The following is an 18,753-nucleotide window of genomic DNA, read 5'->3' on the forward strand; positions in this document are numbered from 1 at the left end:
CCCCCCTCCCCCCCTCCTCCCCCCCCCCCCCCTTTTCTCTCTCCCTCCCTTCTCTCTCTCCCTTCTCTCTCTCTCCTCTCTCACTTCTCTCTCCCTTATCTCTCTCTCCTCTCTCACTTCTCTCTCCCTTATCTCTCTCTCCTCTCTCACTTCTCTCTCCCTTATCTCTCCTCTCTCACTTCTCTCTCCCTTCTCTCTCTCTCCTCTCTCACTTCTCTCTCACTTCTCTCTCTCCTCTCTCTTTTGTCTCTCACTTCTCTATTTTCTCTCTCACTTCTCTATTTTCTCTCTCACTTCTCTCTTTTCTCTCTCTCATCTCTCACTTCTCTCTCTCTCATTTTTTTTGTGAACAAAAATCATCTCCCATAAAGCCCAGACCAAGACCACATAATCTCTAGCTATCATTAGCCATGTTGGAGTTTCACGACATCAGAGACTGTGGAGAGTGTGTTGTTCCCGTACAGAGCCTCCACCCTTAGCGTCTAACTTTATTTTAGGCAATCACACAGCCAACATGATCTGAAATCTCAGCCACATCATTTGTTGGTTACAGTCAGTCCTGTAAATGAGCAATAAAAAAAAAGAGGTGACCCCCATCCCATTGTGCAGAGATACTTGAAGAGCCTGTATAGGTTTTACATGCACAATAGTCTTAATGTCAGGCCAGATTATAGCAGATGAGGGTTGGCGATCTTTCTAGTTTATTGGCCCGCCATATGGTTCCTTATTTAATATCTATTAAAATATTCATCGTATCCTTGATGCCAGTAACTGTTTGTAAATCATGTTAATTGTATCCATCATTCAGCGGCTCACTGTTACTGTTCTCGATTGATTCATCCGAACGTCGTTAGAAAGATGATTCATTCATACGGTTACATATTGATCGGCTCGCTGGAAAGGGCTTTTCAGGGGTCTGGAGAGCTGACGGGTCATCAGAGATAACATTCACAATCAGGTCTGGATGTAATCAGCCGGAGGAGGCCTTGTGGAGAAATCCTTACCGGAATCTCCGTGAAGTCACCGAATCCGCCCAACGGAGACCCGGAATTGTCACTCTTGGGTCACTTGTGGAGTCAGATCCCAACGATTGTTCTTCCTGGAAATGTAACATTGTATATATCTGTACTGTACAGTCAGACATCAGCTCATTCCAGGTGTAACCAAGCTGAGGCCCTGAAACTACAACTCCCATGAGGCATTGCAAGACTGAGAGCCCCAGCTATGACTCCCAGAGGCAGGAACATGAGGGATTTGTAGTTTTACCACAGCTGGAGGTCCAAGGGTTGCCTACTGCTGGTATGAAGGCACATACTCTGCAAGTAAATATTTGAAATAATCCCTGTTGATCCTGCAATGAAGGCCCATGTTCAGACATTTCCTGTTATCGGGTGACAACACTCTGTCCCTGTCTTGCAATGGAGATCCTGCATTATTTAATCTCCTGCAGCCACTTCCTGTCTGCATGCACTACAGCGATGGCAGCGTGGTATTTATGGTGACAACATTGGACCATGTCCGCCTAACGTGTGTTGAAACTGCATCTTGTAGTCTCTATCGGAAACTAGGGATGCACCGATACTAGTATCAGTATCGGTGCTTATGCCGAGTATTTGGGCGAGTACTTGTACTGGCCCGAATGCTCCGTTGCCTAGCCCGATACTTCCGGTATCAGGAAGCCGTGCAGCGAGTCATTACACGCTGCCCAGCTTCTTGATTGGCCAGGAAGCCGGCTCCATGCTCCCTCGTCACTTATGACGAGGGAGCATGGAGCCGGCTTCCCGGCCAATCATGAAGCCAGGCAGCATGTAATGACTCGCTGCCCGGCTTCCTGATTGTTCGGGAAGCTGGCCAATCAGGAAGCAGCTTCCTGGCCAATCAGGAAGGCGGGTGTCGCGTCATTACACGGCGCCTAGCTTCCTGATTGGCCAGAAAGCCGGCTCCATGCTTTCTCGTCACCTAGTGACGGGAAGCATGGAGACGGCTTCACTGCTAATCAGGAAGCCAGGTGGCGAGTCACTAAACGCTGCGGGGCTTCCTTAATGGAACTTCCGGTATTCGGTATCGGCGAGGACCGGAAAACAAATATTGGTACTCGATACTGAAAAACAGGTATCGGTGCGTCCCTATCGAAAACCCATGTAACATAGGCGAGCAGTTGGAAGATAAAGAAAGTCCGTTGTCACCCTATAAAAAGAAGTGCCTGAACAAGGCTCTTCATAGCAGGATCACGTATATTATTTTAATAAAAGCTGCAGATTGGGGTTTACATCTACGTTAAGAATTGGGAGTGGCTGTAGAGAAGGCGGTGCAGGATCGGTGTATATGTGGACGGTACTACGTAGACTGAAACCAGCAATTGATGGACAGACTGACAAACGTCGCTCCGCCTGTGGAAGGGGAAGCTTGCAGAACGCGATGGAGTTAATAAGAAGAGAAAAATGTATCTCCTGGCCAAGTTGAATTCTGCCTGCGTTATATCAGACCCACAGCCGACAAGACAGACGGAAGATGCCTCCCGTCTTATCAGAACAGGAGCTAATTATCTCTGTCTCTCTTTTATGGATAATGAATGTAGCATACTCCAGATGTATATTAGGCAGCGCTTCAACACTGTAGACGCAGTAATTAGTCCGTTCCGTCTTTTATTGGTTTTGTCACATTTTATTAGATTTGCTCATCTATGGGGATCTTTTTTTATGAGCCTCTGAGCACGCGAAAAATTTAATCTCATGCCCTAAAGAGGTCACGTTTAATAACAGCTACCCGACTGCTTCGCCGCGGCGACAAAGAAAAGTAACGTTATATATTGAAAGGTTAGGAACGGGAGGGCCTGTGTAATAAAAACCGGGGTCACTCCGCTTGCTCATGAATCATCCGTGACTCCTGTTCTCCCCCCTCCTTCCTTTTCGATGAACCACAAGTCCCAGCAGGTCTTGTTTCTGGTTTAAAAGCCAATAGGCCTACTTAAAAGTTTCCCTTTTGTGTATATGAGTTGACCAGTTGCATTCCCTTATTGGTGGCCACGCACGTATACATACGATCATACAGATGCAACTAAACTGATCAAATGGAATAAAAATCGCCAACCAAATACCCTCCAATGATCCGATTCAGTGAGCTCTGATATGTATACACACATATGGCCACACATATATACATATGATCATACAGACGCAACTAAACTGATCGAATGGAATAAAAATCGCCAACCAAATACCCTCCAATGATCCGATTCAGTGAGCTCTGATATGTATACACACATATGGCCACACATATATACATATGATCATACAGACGCAACTAAACTGATCGAATGGAATAAAAATCGCCAACCGAATACCCTCCAATGATCCGATTCAGTGATCTCTGATATGTATACACAGGTATGGCCACACATATATACATATGATCATACAGTGCAACTAATCTGATCGAATGGAATAAAAATCACCAACCGAATACCCTCCAATGATCCGATTCAGTGATCTCTGATATGTATACACAGGTATGGCCACATATGTATACATATGATCATACAGACGCAACTAAACTGATGGAATGGAATAAAAATCGCCAACCAAATACCCTCCAATGATCCGATTCAGTGAGCTCTGATATGTATACACACATATGGCCACACATATATACATATGATCATACAGACGCAACTAAACTGATCGAATGGAATAAAAATCGCCAACCGAATACCCTCCAATGATCCGATTTAGTGAGCTCTTGATTGATTTCGCCATGTTGATCAGCTGTGGTGGTCTCTTCTGATTGATCAGCTAATATCTGTGTCAGTGTGTTGAGGAAGTGGTCATAATTAGGACCGATGTTCGTTTTTAATAGATTGTTTACATTTTTGAACAATCACAATGGGTTCCTCTCCCTGATACCCACCGACACCCGCTATGCCAGTCCCGGGCCGGCAAGAGGGGCAGCAGAGCCCAGGAAACAAGGACGGGGGGTATAGGACGGGGAGGGGAGCTCCGTTTATTGGCCCCTAGAAGCAGTCTGGTGGCTTTTCAGCCACCGGAATCACTTCCGGTTTAAAGACAAGAGTCGGCTTTACACAGGTAAAAGACCCTCAGTGACTAGTCTTTCTACAGGGGCCCACAGCCAGTGCCGCAAGGCATACGATTCTGGCAGCAAAAGGGTTAAACATTACGAAGAGATCCATGTTTTTTGGCCCCTTTCACATGGGCAGTTCTGATCAGCAGGGGATCCGTGCATGGATCCCCTGCTGATCAGGGCAGTTCAGAACGGATCTCTCCGCCGTGACATCCGTATTCCTGTTCGTTGTAAAAACTGAACTTTACGGACCCATGGTAGGTCTATGGGGAGTCGGATGTAAGCAGACGTGTTCATTTATACCCCCCCCCCCATCCGTCATGAACAGATCTGCCAAAATGGAAGTCTGTTCCGTTTGGTTTTCCAGAGCTGGACGGAGTTGGGGGGTACTGGGATGTAAACAGACGCTGGTGCGTTTAGATCTAGCTGCCCATAGACTAATATTGGGCTTTCAATCAAATCCGCCGTAAAGACTGACCTGATTGGACTGCACGTGTAAAAGGGGCCTAACTCTGTTGTTTGCAAAGGCTCTTAAAATACTAATACAGCCGGCATATTCCAGTATTACAGCTGTGTGGTTATAATATTATATAAAAATGTAGTGTTGGGTAGAGGAAAACATATTTCCAGGTCGGTCCCATATTTGGTTACATTTTGTGGGCACCTGACCATCAAAGCTACTGCAAAAGTATATGAACATGCCTCCAAATGATTGATTACAGGTGTTTCCAGTGAAGGGTAATGTGAATGCTACAGCACACAGGAGCATTTTAGACAATTGTGCGGCCCCAGGTTAGTGGTGACACTATGGTGAAGGTCCTTTTCTGTTCCAGCATGACTGTGCTCCTCTGTACAAATTCAGCCCAATAAAGAGATGGCTTGATAAGTTCAACTCCATTGAACATCTTTGGTGTGAATTGGAATGTGGATTTTGTGCACAACGCCAATTCTGCTGAGACTTAGTTTGAGCAGTTTGTTGTCGGGGAAGAACTCAGGTGGCCTGCACAGAGCCCTCAACTCATGGGTACAACTTGAGCTTTGCAATGAACTGAAATGCCAATTTTGTGCACAAAGCCAGCTAAACTGAGACTTGGTTTGACTATGGAGTTTGTTATGGAGAAACTTGCACACAACCCTTAACTCAACCCTACTGCAGAACTGTGAAATGCGTTGGCATGCTGATTGCAAGCCATGTCTTCTCTTCCAACATCAGTACCTGATCTCATGAATGCTATTTTGTCTCAATGGGCAGAAATTCCCACAGACACTCTCCAAAATCTCGTGGAAAGCCTTCAAGAAGAGTGGAGGCTGCAAGAGCCGCAATGAGAGGGAGGGGGGCAACTCTATATTAAGGCCCATGGTTTGGGGATGGATGGGATGTCCCACCAGCTCATATAGATGCAATGTTCAGGGGTTCAGACTTGTGGACTAGGCCACATGCTCCCTCTGACCTATGAACGGAGCACTAGAAGGTAACTGTCAGCAAGGAGGGGGCTGTCACTTTGTTAAAAGGCTCCTTTTAAATAACAAAACCTTTATGTCTGTTCGGGGAACGTCTTTAAAGGCCGATTGCCCTTGACAAGCCGAAGTGATCGTTGGATCCTGTGAAATCTACAAAAGCAGCTTAATAGGAGGACAAAGTGTACATCTACATGTTCAGCTGAGACGTTTCTCTCCTGTAATAACAGTCTGGAGCCATTTGACCCTCTTAGCAGAGGCCATTAAAACATCCACTTGAGCAGATGATATGAGGCAGAGAAATGATTCTCTTCAGCGTGATAATAAATGATCAGAACCTTCCGGGTTAAAGGGAAAAAATCATTCATTCCTTGCCAGTTTCTTACTAATCTCTAACATTGCCATTAGCAAGCTGAGCCTTCCACGGCCTGCTGGTTAGCAAAGGATGCTGGGAATCGTAGTTCCTCAGTGGCTTCTTGGCTAAAGGGGAGCTCTTCTAAGTTCTTTTTTACATCTCTAATTACATTTCTCTATTTCAGCAGCGCAGACAGCAGCCGCAGCAAATCTCCTATGATTGACACATAAGGGCTGTCCAGAAGACTGGGTCAGCTCTGATGTCTTTTCGTAACGTCCGGGTGCATGGGACATCTAGATGTTCACAGTACTCTGCAGTGCATGGCAATGGCGATATTCAGGAAGGTGGTAACCATGGGATTTGCAACTTGCTGAGCACTCTATTTATAACTAAGATTAGTTGGCAACTATTCTCATTATCGATTAGTTGGTTTGAATCCCCTAGCTCTCTCCTCCACGCTGAGAGGAGGGCATAGCAAGCAGTGGGCAGGTGCATTAGCCAGCCTGCTAATGGCTATTGCAATTTGAAATGGCTATTCAACTGCCCAATACCTGCTGTATTTACATTCAGCTGCTGTCTGCGGAATCTTGCCACTGGCAGCTGTCATTCCCTGGCTGAAGCTATTCAAGCGCCATGTGTTTACAACACAGTTATTTTTAAAAAAAGATAAAAGGTCGGAAAAAAGTCATTTTAGGCCTGACAAATTCTGCTGCAGGAGGTGCGTTGCAGTGCCATTCATTTCATTGGCACCCCCCGAACGCGCCTCCCATCCACAGTGTGATCGCCCGCACTGGAAAGCAAGATACCGCGATGCTGTGCGCTCCAGTGCAGTGCGATTGCAAAAAATAGTGCGTACAGTTTTATTCTGAAGTAAACTTTGTAACACGGCATCTGTGCATTTTATTTTAAAAGTAGGATGGTATTTATTTTTTTATCCGATTAATCGAAAAAATAATCGGCCAACTAGCCCTACTTATAACACCTAGGCTAGAAAATATAGAAATTCACTCATTAAAAAGATGATTTATATATTTTATCATAGATACATTTTAATTATTTTGCTGTGGACTCCGAAGCTGGCAGAATACCTGATCCTTTTTCAGATCATCAGCTCATTGGAGCATGAAATGTGTATTCAATCACCTGCACCCCATACAGCATTGTGACCTTCAAAAGGTGGTGCTTGAAGTGATGACACGGATGGTGCCATTTGGAACTTGAACCTCATAATCTGAAGTTCAAGCTCATTGGAGCAAGGTCCTCATCTCCTCTTGTGTAATGTTCTTGCACTTGCTTTGCCTGGCTTTTGTAGCGTATCCAGTTTTATTTAAAGGGAATGGGTTATTTTACTCAACATTCTCTTGATAGCCCCCTCGTTCATCGGACATTTTCCCTAGCGACACTTAACATTACCTTCCCCCTCCTCTCCATTTGTCTACAGGAGCCCCTTAGGCTTTTGGATATAGGGTAGGAGGTGACCCATTTTGGGAAATACCATGCATTTCTGGATATGGGGTAGGAGATGACCCATTTTGGGAAATACTATGCACTTCTGGGTATGGAGTAGAAGGTGACCTCCTCTGCTTCCTCCAGGGATGCAGTGCTTATTCCATGAGTGGCCAATCACAAAGCCCCCGCAGCGCCATGTATCACAGAGATTGGAGACGCTTTCAATACCTATGTACCATGGAGCTTTGGCCATGGACCAATGACTCTAGAGCAGTGGTTCTCAACCTGTGTAACCTCGGGACCCACATGTTTCACAATGGTGACGAAATGCAGGAAATGTAATTATTATTCATGGGGGGGGGGTAAGCTTTCAAGAGTACTGTTACTTGGCCATACATGGTTCAGGTTAGCCACCCCCCTCTGCCGGTACGCTGTTTATTTGCTGGAGCTTTTTAAACTGCTTAGTACCATCATATATGGGGTAAGATGTGACTCTCTTCCACAGTTTAATGTTGGGTGCCTGAATGGCCAATCGACAAGCTGTAGTGTTGTCATGTGGAGTTGAGTGGAGCATCCTTATTCTTCCAAGAAGGATTACTGAGGAGCTGCAATGGAACATCAAATGGAAGGAACAGCACAGGTTGACTTCAAGAGCATTGGGAGTCAGCTGTATCCTGCCAAACCTCCACCATTGATGGCTATGACACACTATGGAGGAGACATGGTCCCATCCAGCCACTAAGCGTTTACTTTGTATTTTCCCACATATGTGTATGACCCCCATATCGGAAAGGGTTGTTGTTCTCCTGAAATCGCTCTGGAAATACGTTATGTGGTCAGATTCGGTGCAGACTGTGCTTAGGGGAGCTTTACGAGCGCTTTGGAAGCACAAAATGTTCCCTTAACATTATATCATTATCCTCGTGCAACGTTTACTTACCAGATGATATAATGTTGCTGGAGGCGCCTAATTAACGTATATCAAATTGTTACCAAACAATAGCCCACAGCAGTCTCATTAACACGGATAAATATTACATAACAATACCAGTTAATGAACTAATTCATGAGGAATTTTTCTTTCATTAACTTAAACTGCAATTTCATTTTTGTGCTGACTCTTCGTTTTCCTTTTTTCCCCCATTTGCTAATGGCATTTTATAACTGTAATATATACAAGGCACCAATAGACATTATCCGTTCCTCTCGTCGCCTAACCAGTCATGGCCACGATAAGCTGAAATTGTTATGTTTCAGGCCAGCGGCTGATTGTTTTAGGGGGTCAATTGGTGTCAGAATTCTCAGTGATGTCACCGGTCTCCAGTGAATGGATAGGCTGCATTCTCAGTGATGTCACCGGCCTCTAGTGAATGGATAGGCTACATTCTCAGTGATGTCACCGGTCTCTAGTGAATGGATAGGCTGCATTCTCAGTGATGTCACCGGTCTCTAGTGAATGGATAGGCTGCATTCTCAGTGATGTCACCAGTGTCTAGTGAATGGATAGGCTGCATTCTCAGTGATGTCACCAGTGTCTAGTGAATGGGTAGGCTGCATTCTCAGTGATGTCACCGGTCTCTAGTGAATGGGTAGGCTGCATTCTCAGTGATGTCACCGGTCTCTAGTGAATGGATAGGCTGCATTCTCAGTGATGTCACCGGTCTCTAGTGAATGGATAGGCTGCATTCTCAGTGATGTCACCAGTGTCTAGTGAATGGATAGGCTGCATTCTCAGTGATGTCACAGGTCTCTAGTAGTGAATGGATCGGCTGCATTCTCAGAGATGTCACCAGTCTCTATTGAATGGATCGGCTGCATTCGCAGTGATGTCACCGTTCTCTAGTGAATGGATAGGCTGCATTCTCAGTGATGTCACCACTCTCTAGTGAATGGATAGCTTGCATTCTCAGTGATGTCACCGGTCTCCAGTGAATGGATAGGCTGCATTCTCAGTGATGTCGCCAGTGTCTAGTGAATGGATAGCTTGCATTCTCAGTGATGTCACCGGTCTCTAGTGAGTGGTTAGGCTGCATTCTCAGTGATGTCACCGTTCTCCAGTAAATAGAAAGGTTGCATTCTCATTGATGTCACTGATTGTTCTAGAGCAGGGGTGTCAAACTCAATTTAATCGTGGACCGCATCAACATTATGGTTGCCCTCAAAGGTATCTGTAAGACTATATAAATGTATCTAATCTTTATCATAATTGGTACTGCATTCGATTATCACTGGTTTTAGTAATAACTTAATACCTAGATCTGAAAGTAGAAGCCTAGGAAATGGTCTGGTGGGCCAGATTTGGCCCTTGGGCCTTGAGTTTGACACATGTGTTCTAGAGGTTCAACAGGATCCAACCTCCATCTTCCATCTATGGCAAAGTTTTAAAAACCTAGCTCTAGCCAATACTTTTTTTTTTATTTTGGTATAAAAATGGCTGCCATGGGCAACATCTTACTCTCAGAAATTCTGAGCAGATGTAATTTCTCGATGCTTTTCATCAGCTCCAGAATATGATACAGAGAGTTCTGGGAATCTCGGAATCTGTTGAGTCGCAGAATGATTTTCTGTCTTTGTCTCATTTCTTTTTGTAACTCTTTTATAGGTTTGCCACCAAAGAGAAGAATGGCCTTCTGCTTTACAATGGACGACTGAATGAAAAGCATGACTTCATTGCGGTGGAGATCCACGATGGACAGGTGCAGCTAAAATATTCCACAGGTTTGTGCCTTGGTTCGTATTAGCGGGATGGGAGGACCTGTATGCATGTTCGGGTTCTTAGAATTGTTCACTGTGCCTTATAATGTGATAACACTTTATATTCTTAGTTCTCTATGTAACTGATGGACTGCATACTCAGTGATGTCACCGGTCTCTAGTAAATGGATAGGTGCATGCTCAGTGATGTCACTGGTCTCTAGTGAATGGATAGGCTACATTTTCAGTTATATCACCGGTCTCCAGTGAATGGATAGGCTGCATTCTCAGTGATGTCACCGCTCTCTAGTGAACGGATAGGCTGCATTCTCAGTGATGTCACTGGTCTCCAGTGAATGGATAGGCTGTATTCTCAGTGATATCACCGGTCTCTAGTGAACGGATAGGCTGCAATCTTTGTGATGTCCCCGGTCTCTAGTGAATGGATAGGCTGCATTCTCAGTGATATCACCGGTCTCTAGTGAATGGATCTGCTGCATTCTCAGTGATGTCACCGGTCTCTAATGAATGGATAGGCCGTTTTCTCAGTGATGTCACAGGTCTCTAGTAGTGAATGGATAGGCTGCATTCTCAGTGATGTCACCGGTCTCTAGTGAATTGATCGGCTGCATTCTCAGTGATGTCACCGCTCTCTAGTGAACGGATCGGCTGCAATCTTTGTGATGTCCCCGGTCTCTAGTGAATAGATAGGCTGCATTGTCATTGAGGTCAGCAGTCTCTATTTAAGGGAAAGCCTTTTTCTAAATGACACAGTGTTACAGTTTTTTCTTAAACGCCCTTGTTCAGTCCACACGGCTGCATTAATATTTCAGGTTACAAACTTGACTTTAAGAAAAAAAAATCGAACTTCCTTTATAAAGCCCTCAGTGTCCCATCTGCCACATCCATCTACTATGAGGCCTTGACTCGGGAACCTTTCGTAAACATGTCAATAAATGGCACATTATCCCCTGCTCCACAGGTCCTCTTTGCATGCTTTGTACATTAGGCTCCCCATGCTAGAGATTGATGTCTCTTTTAGAGACGGAAACTGAGGCTGTAAATCTTGTAGCATCTGTTCACGGTGTGACAGAACAAGCCACCGCTGGATTCAGCTTCCCCCCCGACCACTAAATGGCGATTGTATCAGCCACAGGACTGCGTGGTTGTGTACTGGCATTGCTGAGTGCATCGTTAATGGAAATTACCAGAGACTACGAGATAGAAATGTTCCTCTTCTATTAATTGCAACTCATTCCTGCCTTGATTGATGCTGTGAGAATGGGATTAGCCACCTCAGCTAACACATACATCTGTTGTATTATGTATGCAGGTGATAGGGCAATGAAGCTGACACCTCGTATTAATTTTGTGAGCGACACGGTCAGCATTAAGCAGGTTCACCGCCCGTCTTGACGGAGTGCGTCCTAGGTGTTTTATTCGTGGCCGAGCATTTAAGAGGTTTTGATTTGTGTTTTCAAGGTGAGTCCAGCACTCTGGTGACCCCTTCTGTCCCCGGGGGAGTCAGCGACGGCAAGTGGCACACTGTCCAGCTTCGCTACTACAACAAGGTAGGACATAACTTCACTGCACGGTGGTTTTGCATGTGTAACTTCTCGTAATTTATTATGGTCAGGACTAAAAAATGCCAGTTTTTCCTTTTTTAAATATATAATACCTGCTCCAGGTCAGCCCAGTGGAACTCAGATGTAGACTTCCACAACATCCAAAGAAAAAGGGAAGATTACATAATGTCAAATCAAAACCTCCTCCCTTAAAGTGACATTAAAGTAAAAATTTTTTCCCGCCTTCCCAATCCTGCTGTAAGGACTTACCTTAAATGATGTCTCTTTATTCGATCTTCCTCTTTCCTGTCCTTTTCAGCTGTCCCTCCAGCGCTTGGTGCGGGTCTCCGATCCAGCGCTGACTCCTCTGTCCTCTTCTCTCATGTCCCACGGTGTCTGTGCGGGTGCACGCTGCTCCATAGACTTACCTTGTGTCTCTCCTCGTCTCCCGGCCGAACATCTGAAGTGCGCATGCGCCCGCCCCAAGATCCTTTGCGGCCGCTTGAGACTCTTCAGATGTTCGGATGGGAGCGCGCGGCGGAGACACAGGTAAGTATTAACCCTTTGAAAAAGTTTTCTTTTTTTCTATCGTTTTGCATATATCTACTGCTTGCTAACCGTACATATATATGCAAAAACATGCAAGGGTTTAATAACGCTTTAATTCCAAATGAACACAGGACACAGGATAAAGCTCTGACATGTCTCCCACTGTACTCAGCGCTTTGTCAAAGAGCAATGTACATCAGGAAATGTGTTAGAGCCTGATCTTGTATGCAGAGGAAGTTTTTAATAAATATGAAATATTGCATATTCATATTATTGTTATACAGGATTTATATAGCGCCAACTGTTTGCGCAGCGCTTTGCAATGTAAGGAAGGCATTACAATCACAATACAATTCAAGACAAGATGGTAAGGAGGGCCCTGCCTGTGCCTGCCCTTTTCCTATGTGGCCAGTGGATGGAGCTTTCATCTCATTTTCACATATTTTGCAAGCCCTTCTTAGCTCCTTTCTTGTAAAAAACCTCAAGTGATAACACAGCTCAGTAGCTCAAGATGAAATATATAACTGAATGAGTCAATGGAGTGAATGACTGTTTGATATAATTAAATAAATAAAATACAATTTTTAAGTTTAAAAAAAGTGAAAAGTGTGAAAAAAAATAAAAATTGTGAAAAGTGTAAAAAAAAAAAATGTGTAAAGAAAAAATAAAATAAGGGACAAATAAATGAATGTATTTATTGCATTTTTTTAGCTGTGCTGGTGTTGTAAAAAAATACTACAAATCAAAACTGGGAAAAAAGTGTTTTTTGAACGTTTTTTTTCTCTTTTTTTATATTTTATTTGTCCTAAGTGAGGCGCTAGACACACATATGTGATATAAATATGTAGCCCTATCTGTCCTCTAAAAAACAATATATAATATGTGTGGGTGCACTTTGTAAGAAAGTATATTACTGACGTGGAAGAATCACACAGCAAAAATGTCAAAAGTGTGTCAGTCATTTACGAACAGAAACTAAAAACAAGCTCAGTCATGAAGGGGATATATATGGATATATATGTATTTCTATTATAGTTTCTTCATAAACATAATTCCCTTTTTCGGGGGTGGCTCACATGGCAGCCGATAGCAGTGAGTACATAGCAGCCGATAGCAGTGAGTACATAGCAGCCGATAGCAGTGAGCACATAGCAGCCTTCTGCTATCAATCTGCAGCACCAGAAGATATAGTGAAGCCAGGATTGCCGGTCATCAGCTGAATATTTGCCTCTGGAGGTTTTTTTGTATAACAGTTTTCCCTTTTAGGATATTTTGTCTAATTTTCTGTTCCAATTACAACTGCCAGTTTTTGGATTTCCTCTCCTTTACTGTTCTGGTGCTAACAATAAAAACCCATCAGTGACTGTCACCCTTCGCTCTGGCTGGAGTCCTATGTTCAATGCACATTTCTGACTAATATTTTCTTTTCCTTTTTAGCCAAAGACCGGATCCGCAGGGGCGGCACAGGGGCCGTCGAAGGAGAAGGTGGCTGTGTTGGCAGTGGATGATTGTGACGTTTCCGTGGCTTTGAGGTTCAGCAATGACATTGGAAATTATACATGTGCTGCTGAAGGGGTGCAGTCCAGTTCCAAAAAGTGAGTAGCCCTTTCAACAGTTTCTCTTTCGGCAGAACATGATTTAGGAAAGTTGAACAGTTAGGTGATTACAGCATTGCAGTCTTATACTTGGGTTAGAGTGAGGGGGAGTTAGGTGGAACAGATACAGCTGTTATCCCGAGGAGCACATTGGAAGGGAGATGGATGAGAAAACTAAAGGGAGAGCGAGGATGAGAGATGAAATAGAGAGTGATGGATGGAGCTAGTGGGGTAAGAGAAAGGTAGAGAGAGAGAGAGAGGAGGAGAGAGTCAGAAGGAAGGAGAAAGAGTGATGGATGGAGAGAGTGTGATGGACAGTGATAGAGAGAGAATGATGGATGGAGATAGAGGGAGGGAGAGGAATGGAGAGTGGTGTGTGGAGATATGGAGAGAGAGTTATGGACAGAGATGGAGGGAGAGTGAGAGAGGGTGATGGGCAGAGAGAGGGAGAAGGAGTGAGAGTGATGGATTGAGATAGAGGGAGAGAAAGTAATAGACAGAAATAGAAGGAGAGGGAAGGTGAGAGAGTTTGATGGATGGAAACAGAGAGAGGGAGAGCAAGTGATGGACGGAGGGAGAGAGAGTGATGGACCGAAATAGAGGTTGAGAGAAGGTGAGAGAATGATGGACGCAGGTAGAGGGAGTGAGAGTTACGGAGAGAAGAAGAGGGAGAGTGATCAACAGAGATAGGAGAGTTAGAGAGTTTGATGGACGGATATAGAAAGAGGGAGAGAGAGTGATGGACTGAGTTTGGACTGAGTTAGAAGGGGGGAGAGAGTGATGGATGGAGGATGGAGAAAGAGAGTTCTGGACCAAATTAGCGGTTGAGAGAAGGTGAGAGAATGATGGACAGAATTAGAGGGAATGAGACTGATGGAAAGAAGTAGAGGGAGAGTGATCAACAGAGATAGAGGAAGGGAGAGTGAGAGAGATTGATGGACAGAGATAGAAAGAGGGAGAGAGAGTGAGTGAGGGACAGAGGATGTGGAGAGAGAGATGGACCAAATTAGCGGTTGAGAGAATGATGGACAGATGTAGATGGAGTGAGACTGATGGAAGGAAGTAGAGGGAAAGTGATGGACATAGATAGAGGGAGTGAGAGAGTTTGATGGATGGAGAACCAAGGAGGGAGAGAGAGTGATGGATGGAGATAGAGGGAGATTGAGTGATGGACTTAAGTAGAGGTTGAAAGAAAGTGAGAGAATGACGGACTGAAGTAGACAGAGAGGAAAGGAGGAAGACAGAAAGAAGGAGGAGAAGAAGGAAAGGTGTAAGGAACAGATAGAAAGAGAGGAAAAGACAAAGACAGGAAGAAAAAAGAAGAAAGGGATCAAGAGGGAAGGAGAGAGAGTGCACATGGATTTGGGGGAAGGAGAGAAGGTGATTGACAAATAGAGAGGGAGAGGAAGATCGGGAAAGGGTAGCAGAAGGAGAAAGAGATTAAAAGATGGGGGAGACAGGGGGAAAAGATACAGACTGAGGAAATGATAGAGAGGGGAAAGTATATAAATAGAGAGAGGAAGAAAAACTAAGGGAGCAAGAGAGAAAATTGAGACTTGTTACCTATGTTTTATATATCATGGAAAACTTACATAACTACAGTTTAAAAATCCCTGGAAATGCCATCTTAATATGATATAAAAGTAGGTTCAAATCCGGTGGGGGGGGGGATTCATTGTCTATCATCTGTTACAAAATGACAAATTTGCTTTAATTCTCTTATAACAGTTTTTCACAGGCGAATCAAGTTGTGTAATGTATTTATTTCCTTTGCAGATCCCTGGACCTGACCGGCCCTCTGCTGCTGGGCGGAGTCCCCAATCTTCCCGAGAACTTCCCGGTCACACACCGGGAGTTCATCGGTTGCATGAAAGATCTGTATATTGATAGCAGGAAGATTGATCTGGCATCTTACATCGCAAACAATGGAACACATGCAGGTGGGTACGAGCACTGTAATTTGCACTTTATGAATGGACACTGAAGGCGTATACAAAACTTTCATTGTACCCCATTCAGCTTTCACATATTTTGGGCCAGGGGTCAATTCCTGTCTATGTCCCTGTTGCATATTTTCCCTCACTTCCTGTCTGATTAACTGTTGTCTCCAGGACAGGAAGTGAGGGTGAATTTTTCTAGCATAGTGCTCCAGATAGCAGATCGCACTATCTAGCTAAACTCCTGGGCACATGTAACGAGTACCATACAAATTATGCCGTTCTTTTTTTGTCCCCTCTCTATCAGGATGTAATGCAAAGCAATCGTATTGTGACTCCAATCCATGTAAGAACGGGGGGACCTGTTCACCAATCTGGGGGACATTTACCTGCGATTGTCCCTTGGGGTTCGGAGGCAAGGAATGCAGGATTGGTAAGTACCGAGGAGTGTGAGTTCACATTACCTAAGCTGTCTGAGCGAGTCAAACAGGTTCAGTTAAAGAGGACCTGTCATATGCTTGATAAAAGCAAGAGTGCCTAACTGTGCTTCCTGTACTAGTGCACACGAGAAGGTTGAGATCTGTGGTGCACTTGTATGCAGATAGCATGGGGGCTGACTACATGTTGCTACTTCCAGATTAATGATGTCTCGTGCTTTGGAGCTGGACTCGTTCACATACGTTGCCCCAAAGCCAACACAGGGCCAATGTTTGCTGTCATCTGTCACGCTTACATGCGGTGCTTTTTTTTTTTTTTTAACATTTAACCCCTTCATGAAGTGCTGGAAGCCTAGATGTAAGGCCAGTTTTTAGCAGCTTCACTATGCATTGGTTCACTTGACCATAACTACGATAAATGAATTGTAGTTTTTGGCCACGTTTTTTAACGTTTTCAGGTTTTATCTCTAAGACCCCCATTCACACTGAGCTCAAAAATCACTCAAATATGAAGCTCAATGTAGCTCTTCCAATGCATTTCAATGGCCATGTTCACATCTTGCAGCTCAATTTCGCCTGTAGCTTGTAGCTGAAGCTTGTCGCTCGAACATGACCTATTTTTCGGCAGATTTCGAGCGATTTGGCCCCCATAGACCGTAGCTCAATGTCGCTCAAAGTCGATCAGCTCAAATCAGCGCTGAAAAAGCTTGTAGCTCACTGTGAATGGTGTCTAAGACACTGTAATCCCTTTTCACTTTGTAATTCTTGCTTTGTACTCAGCAGCTTCACAGAGAGAGAGAGAGAGATAAGGTGGCACAGTGCCCTCTGCAGATCTTTATGTGATCAATGTGATTGGCTTTCAAGTTGATCACGTTATTGAGAATGACACTGATTGGTTCCTGAATGTTAGTCTACCCCCTGCGGCTCTCATCAGCAGTGTGGTTATAATACTAGGGGCATGCACAGGTATGCATTCCTAGCTCTCAGCTGCAATGTCAATTACCATTCCCACAGAACAGAATATTGTGCCTGAGAATTTTAATATTCAGATCACTGTTGTGTGGTGCTTAAACCCCTCTCCTGGGCATTGTGGGTGCAGTGGAAGCACAGTGCACCTTTACTAAATACACAATATTCTAGAGTAGGTATCCAGCGATCATGTAAATTACAGCTAATGCCGCATGTTTATGATTTATATCTTGTTGGTAAAAGTACATGCCGGCTAAATTACACTGACTTCTGGGTAGTGCGTTCATTTTTCACCCTTGTGACAAAAAAAAAAAGATGTGACCTTATCACAGTAATGATAAATGAACCCAACTAAATAGTGAGTGTGTCAGTTATTATCAGTGAACTATTATTCGTTAATGAATAATTCAATCGTGATTTTCTTCAGTATGTGATAGCTGAGCATGACCTGTATTGGCTTGTGCAGAACGAGTATGAAAGGAAACTGCTGCCCCCTAGAGGACGGAAAGTGGAAGTGCACATCAACATCACACTGGCTGAAGCCTTTTGGGAGCTTCGTTAAAGAGAACCCGTGAGGCTGGAAATATGGGAACTACCCCCCTCCCCCCCCCCCCCCCCCAAATCTGTCCTGATATTATCTTCCTGCAAAGCTCTGCATAGCCGAACCCTGACTAGGAAAGGGTGGACAGTGCACTGTTGATTTGCACAGTGCTGTCAGTCAGATGCATAACTAGAAACCTCAGGGCCCCGATGCAAGAAACCATTAAAGGAGAACTATGAGGTGAGTGCTTTTCACTCACCTCATAGTTCTAGCCGACCTGTGACAATGAGACTGTCACAGGTCGCTCAGTAGATCGGGAGGTGAGCGAACACATACCGGCGTTCGCTCACCTCTCGATCCTGTCACGGCTCTCTGCCGTGACAGGGGAGGGGCTGGATTCCCCCCTCCCCGCTCCGATCTGCCAGCGCTGACTGGCGGAGCGGACGGGGGAGGGGGCGGGTACAGCTGGCTCTGCCTCTAGATAGGCAGAGCTAGCTGTCACTCACGCAGCTGGGCGGATCCAGACATAATCGTCGGGATCTGCTTCAGCTGCGGCGTCTCAGTATACCGCGAGCTTAGGGTGACTGGAGGATGCTAGTTTGTGTCCTCCCGTTACCCTAAGGAGAACTATGGGGAAAAGCCCTGACCCCATAGTTCTCCTTTAAGTGACTCCCTCCCCAAAAAAAACATGATTTTGATACTTTTTTTTTTTCAATATTATGTATGTTATGACTTTCAGTTCACATCAGCTCCAGTACGTTCTGTCCCGATTTGGTGCCAGAACGCACTGGATTGCAACCCAGCCGGCTCACTGCGTTCTGGGGTGGGAGGGAGCATGGCGGTGGATTAAAGCCAATGGCACCGCAGGCATGCGCCCCCCCCTGAACCACGGTCCGCAGCATGAGGCAAGTACGACTGCTGCGATTCTGGTTATTCCGCCAGTGCCGGTACCTGCGTTTAGTATCGGGGCCTTTTCACGAGTACAAATACTCACGAAAATGCCCAGTATTGGCACTGGTGCATCTCCCTACTTAGTATAATGTATTGCTGGACTTGTAGCCTGCAGTGTCGGTAGCGGCTCCGCCAGGCTGAAGCTGACCGACCCAGCCTCTTCCTCTCTGCCACCC

General features: G+C 44.9%; 1 protein-coding gene across 1 annotated transcript in view; it reads left to right on the forward strand.

The window, feature by feature from the left end:
• The window catches only part of LOC108797960 (cadherin EGF LAG seven-pass G-type receptor 3-like), a 111,430-nt gene that overhangs the window by 10,393 nt on the left and 82,284 nt on the right, over positions 1 to 18,753 (forward strand). Inside the window, exons 3-7 of the mRNA XM_018569648.1 lie at positions 9,942 to 10,057; positions 11,516 to 11,604; positions 13,585 to 13,742; positions 15,519 to 15,682; positions 15,987 to 16,112. Coding sequence (XP_018425150.1) covers positions 9,942 to 10,057; positions 11,516 to 11,604; positions 13,585 to 13,742; positions 15,519 to 15,682; positions 15,987 to 16,112 — 653 coding nt within the window. The remainder of the gene's footprint in view (positions 1 to 9,941; positions 10,058 to 11,515; positions 11,605 to 13,584; positions 13,743 to 15,518; positions 15,683 to 15,986; positions 16,113 to 18,753) is intronic.

This window comes from Nanorana parkeri, unplaced genomic scaffold (genome assembly GCF_000935625.1).
Source record: "Nanorana parkeri isolate BGI_ZX_2015 unplaced genomic scaffold, ASM93562v1 scaffold1372, whole genome shotgun sequence".
NCBI classification, from domain to species: domain Eukaryota; kingdom Metazoa; phylum Chordata; class Amphibia; order Anura; family Dicroglossidae; genus Nanorana; species Nanorana parkeri.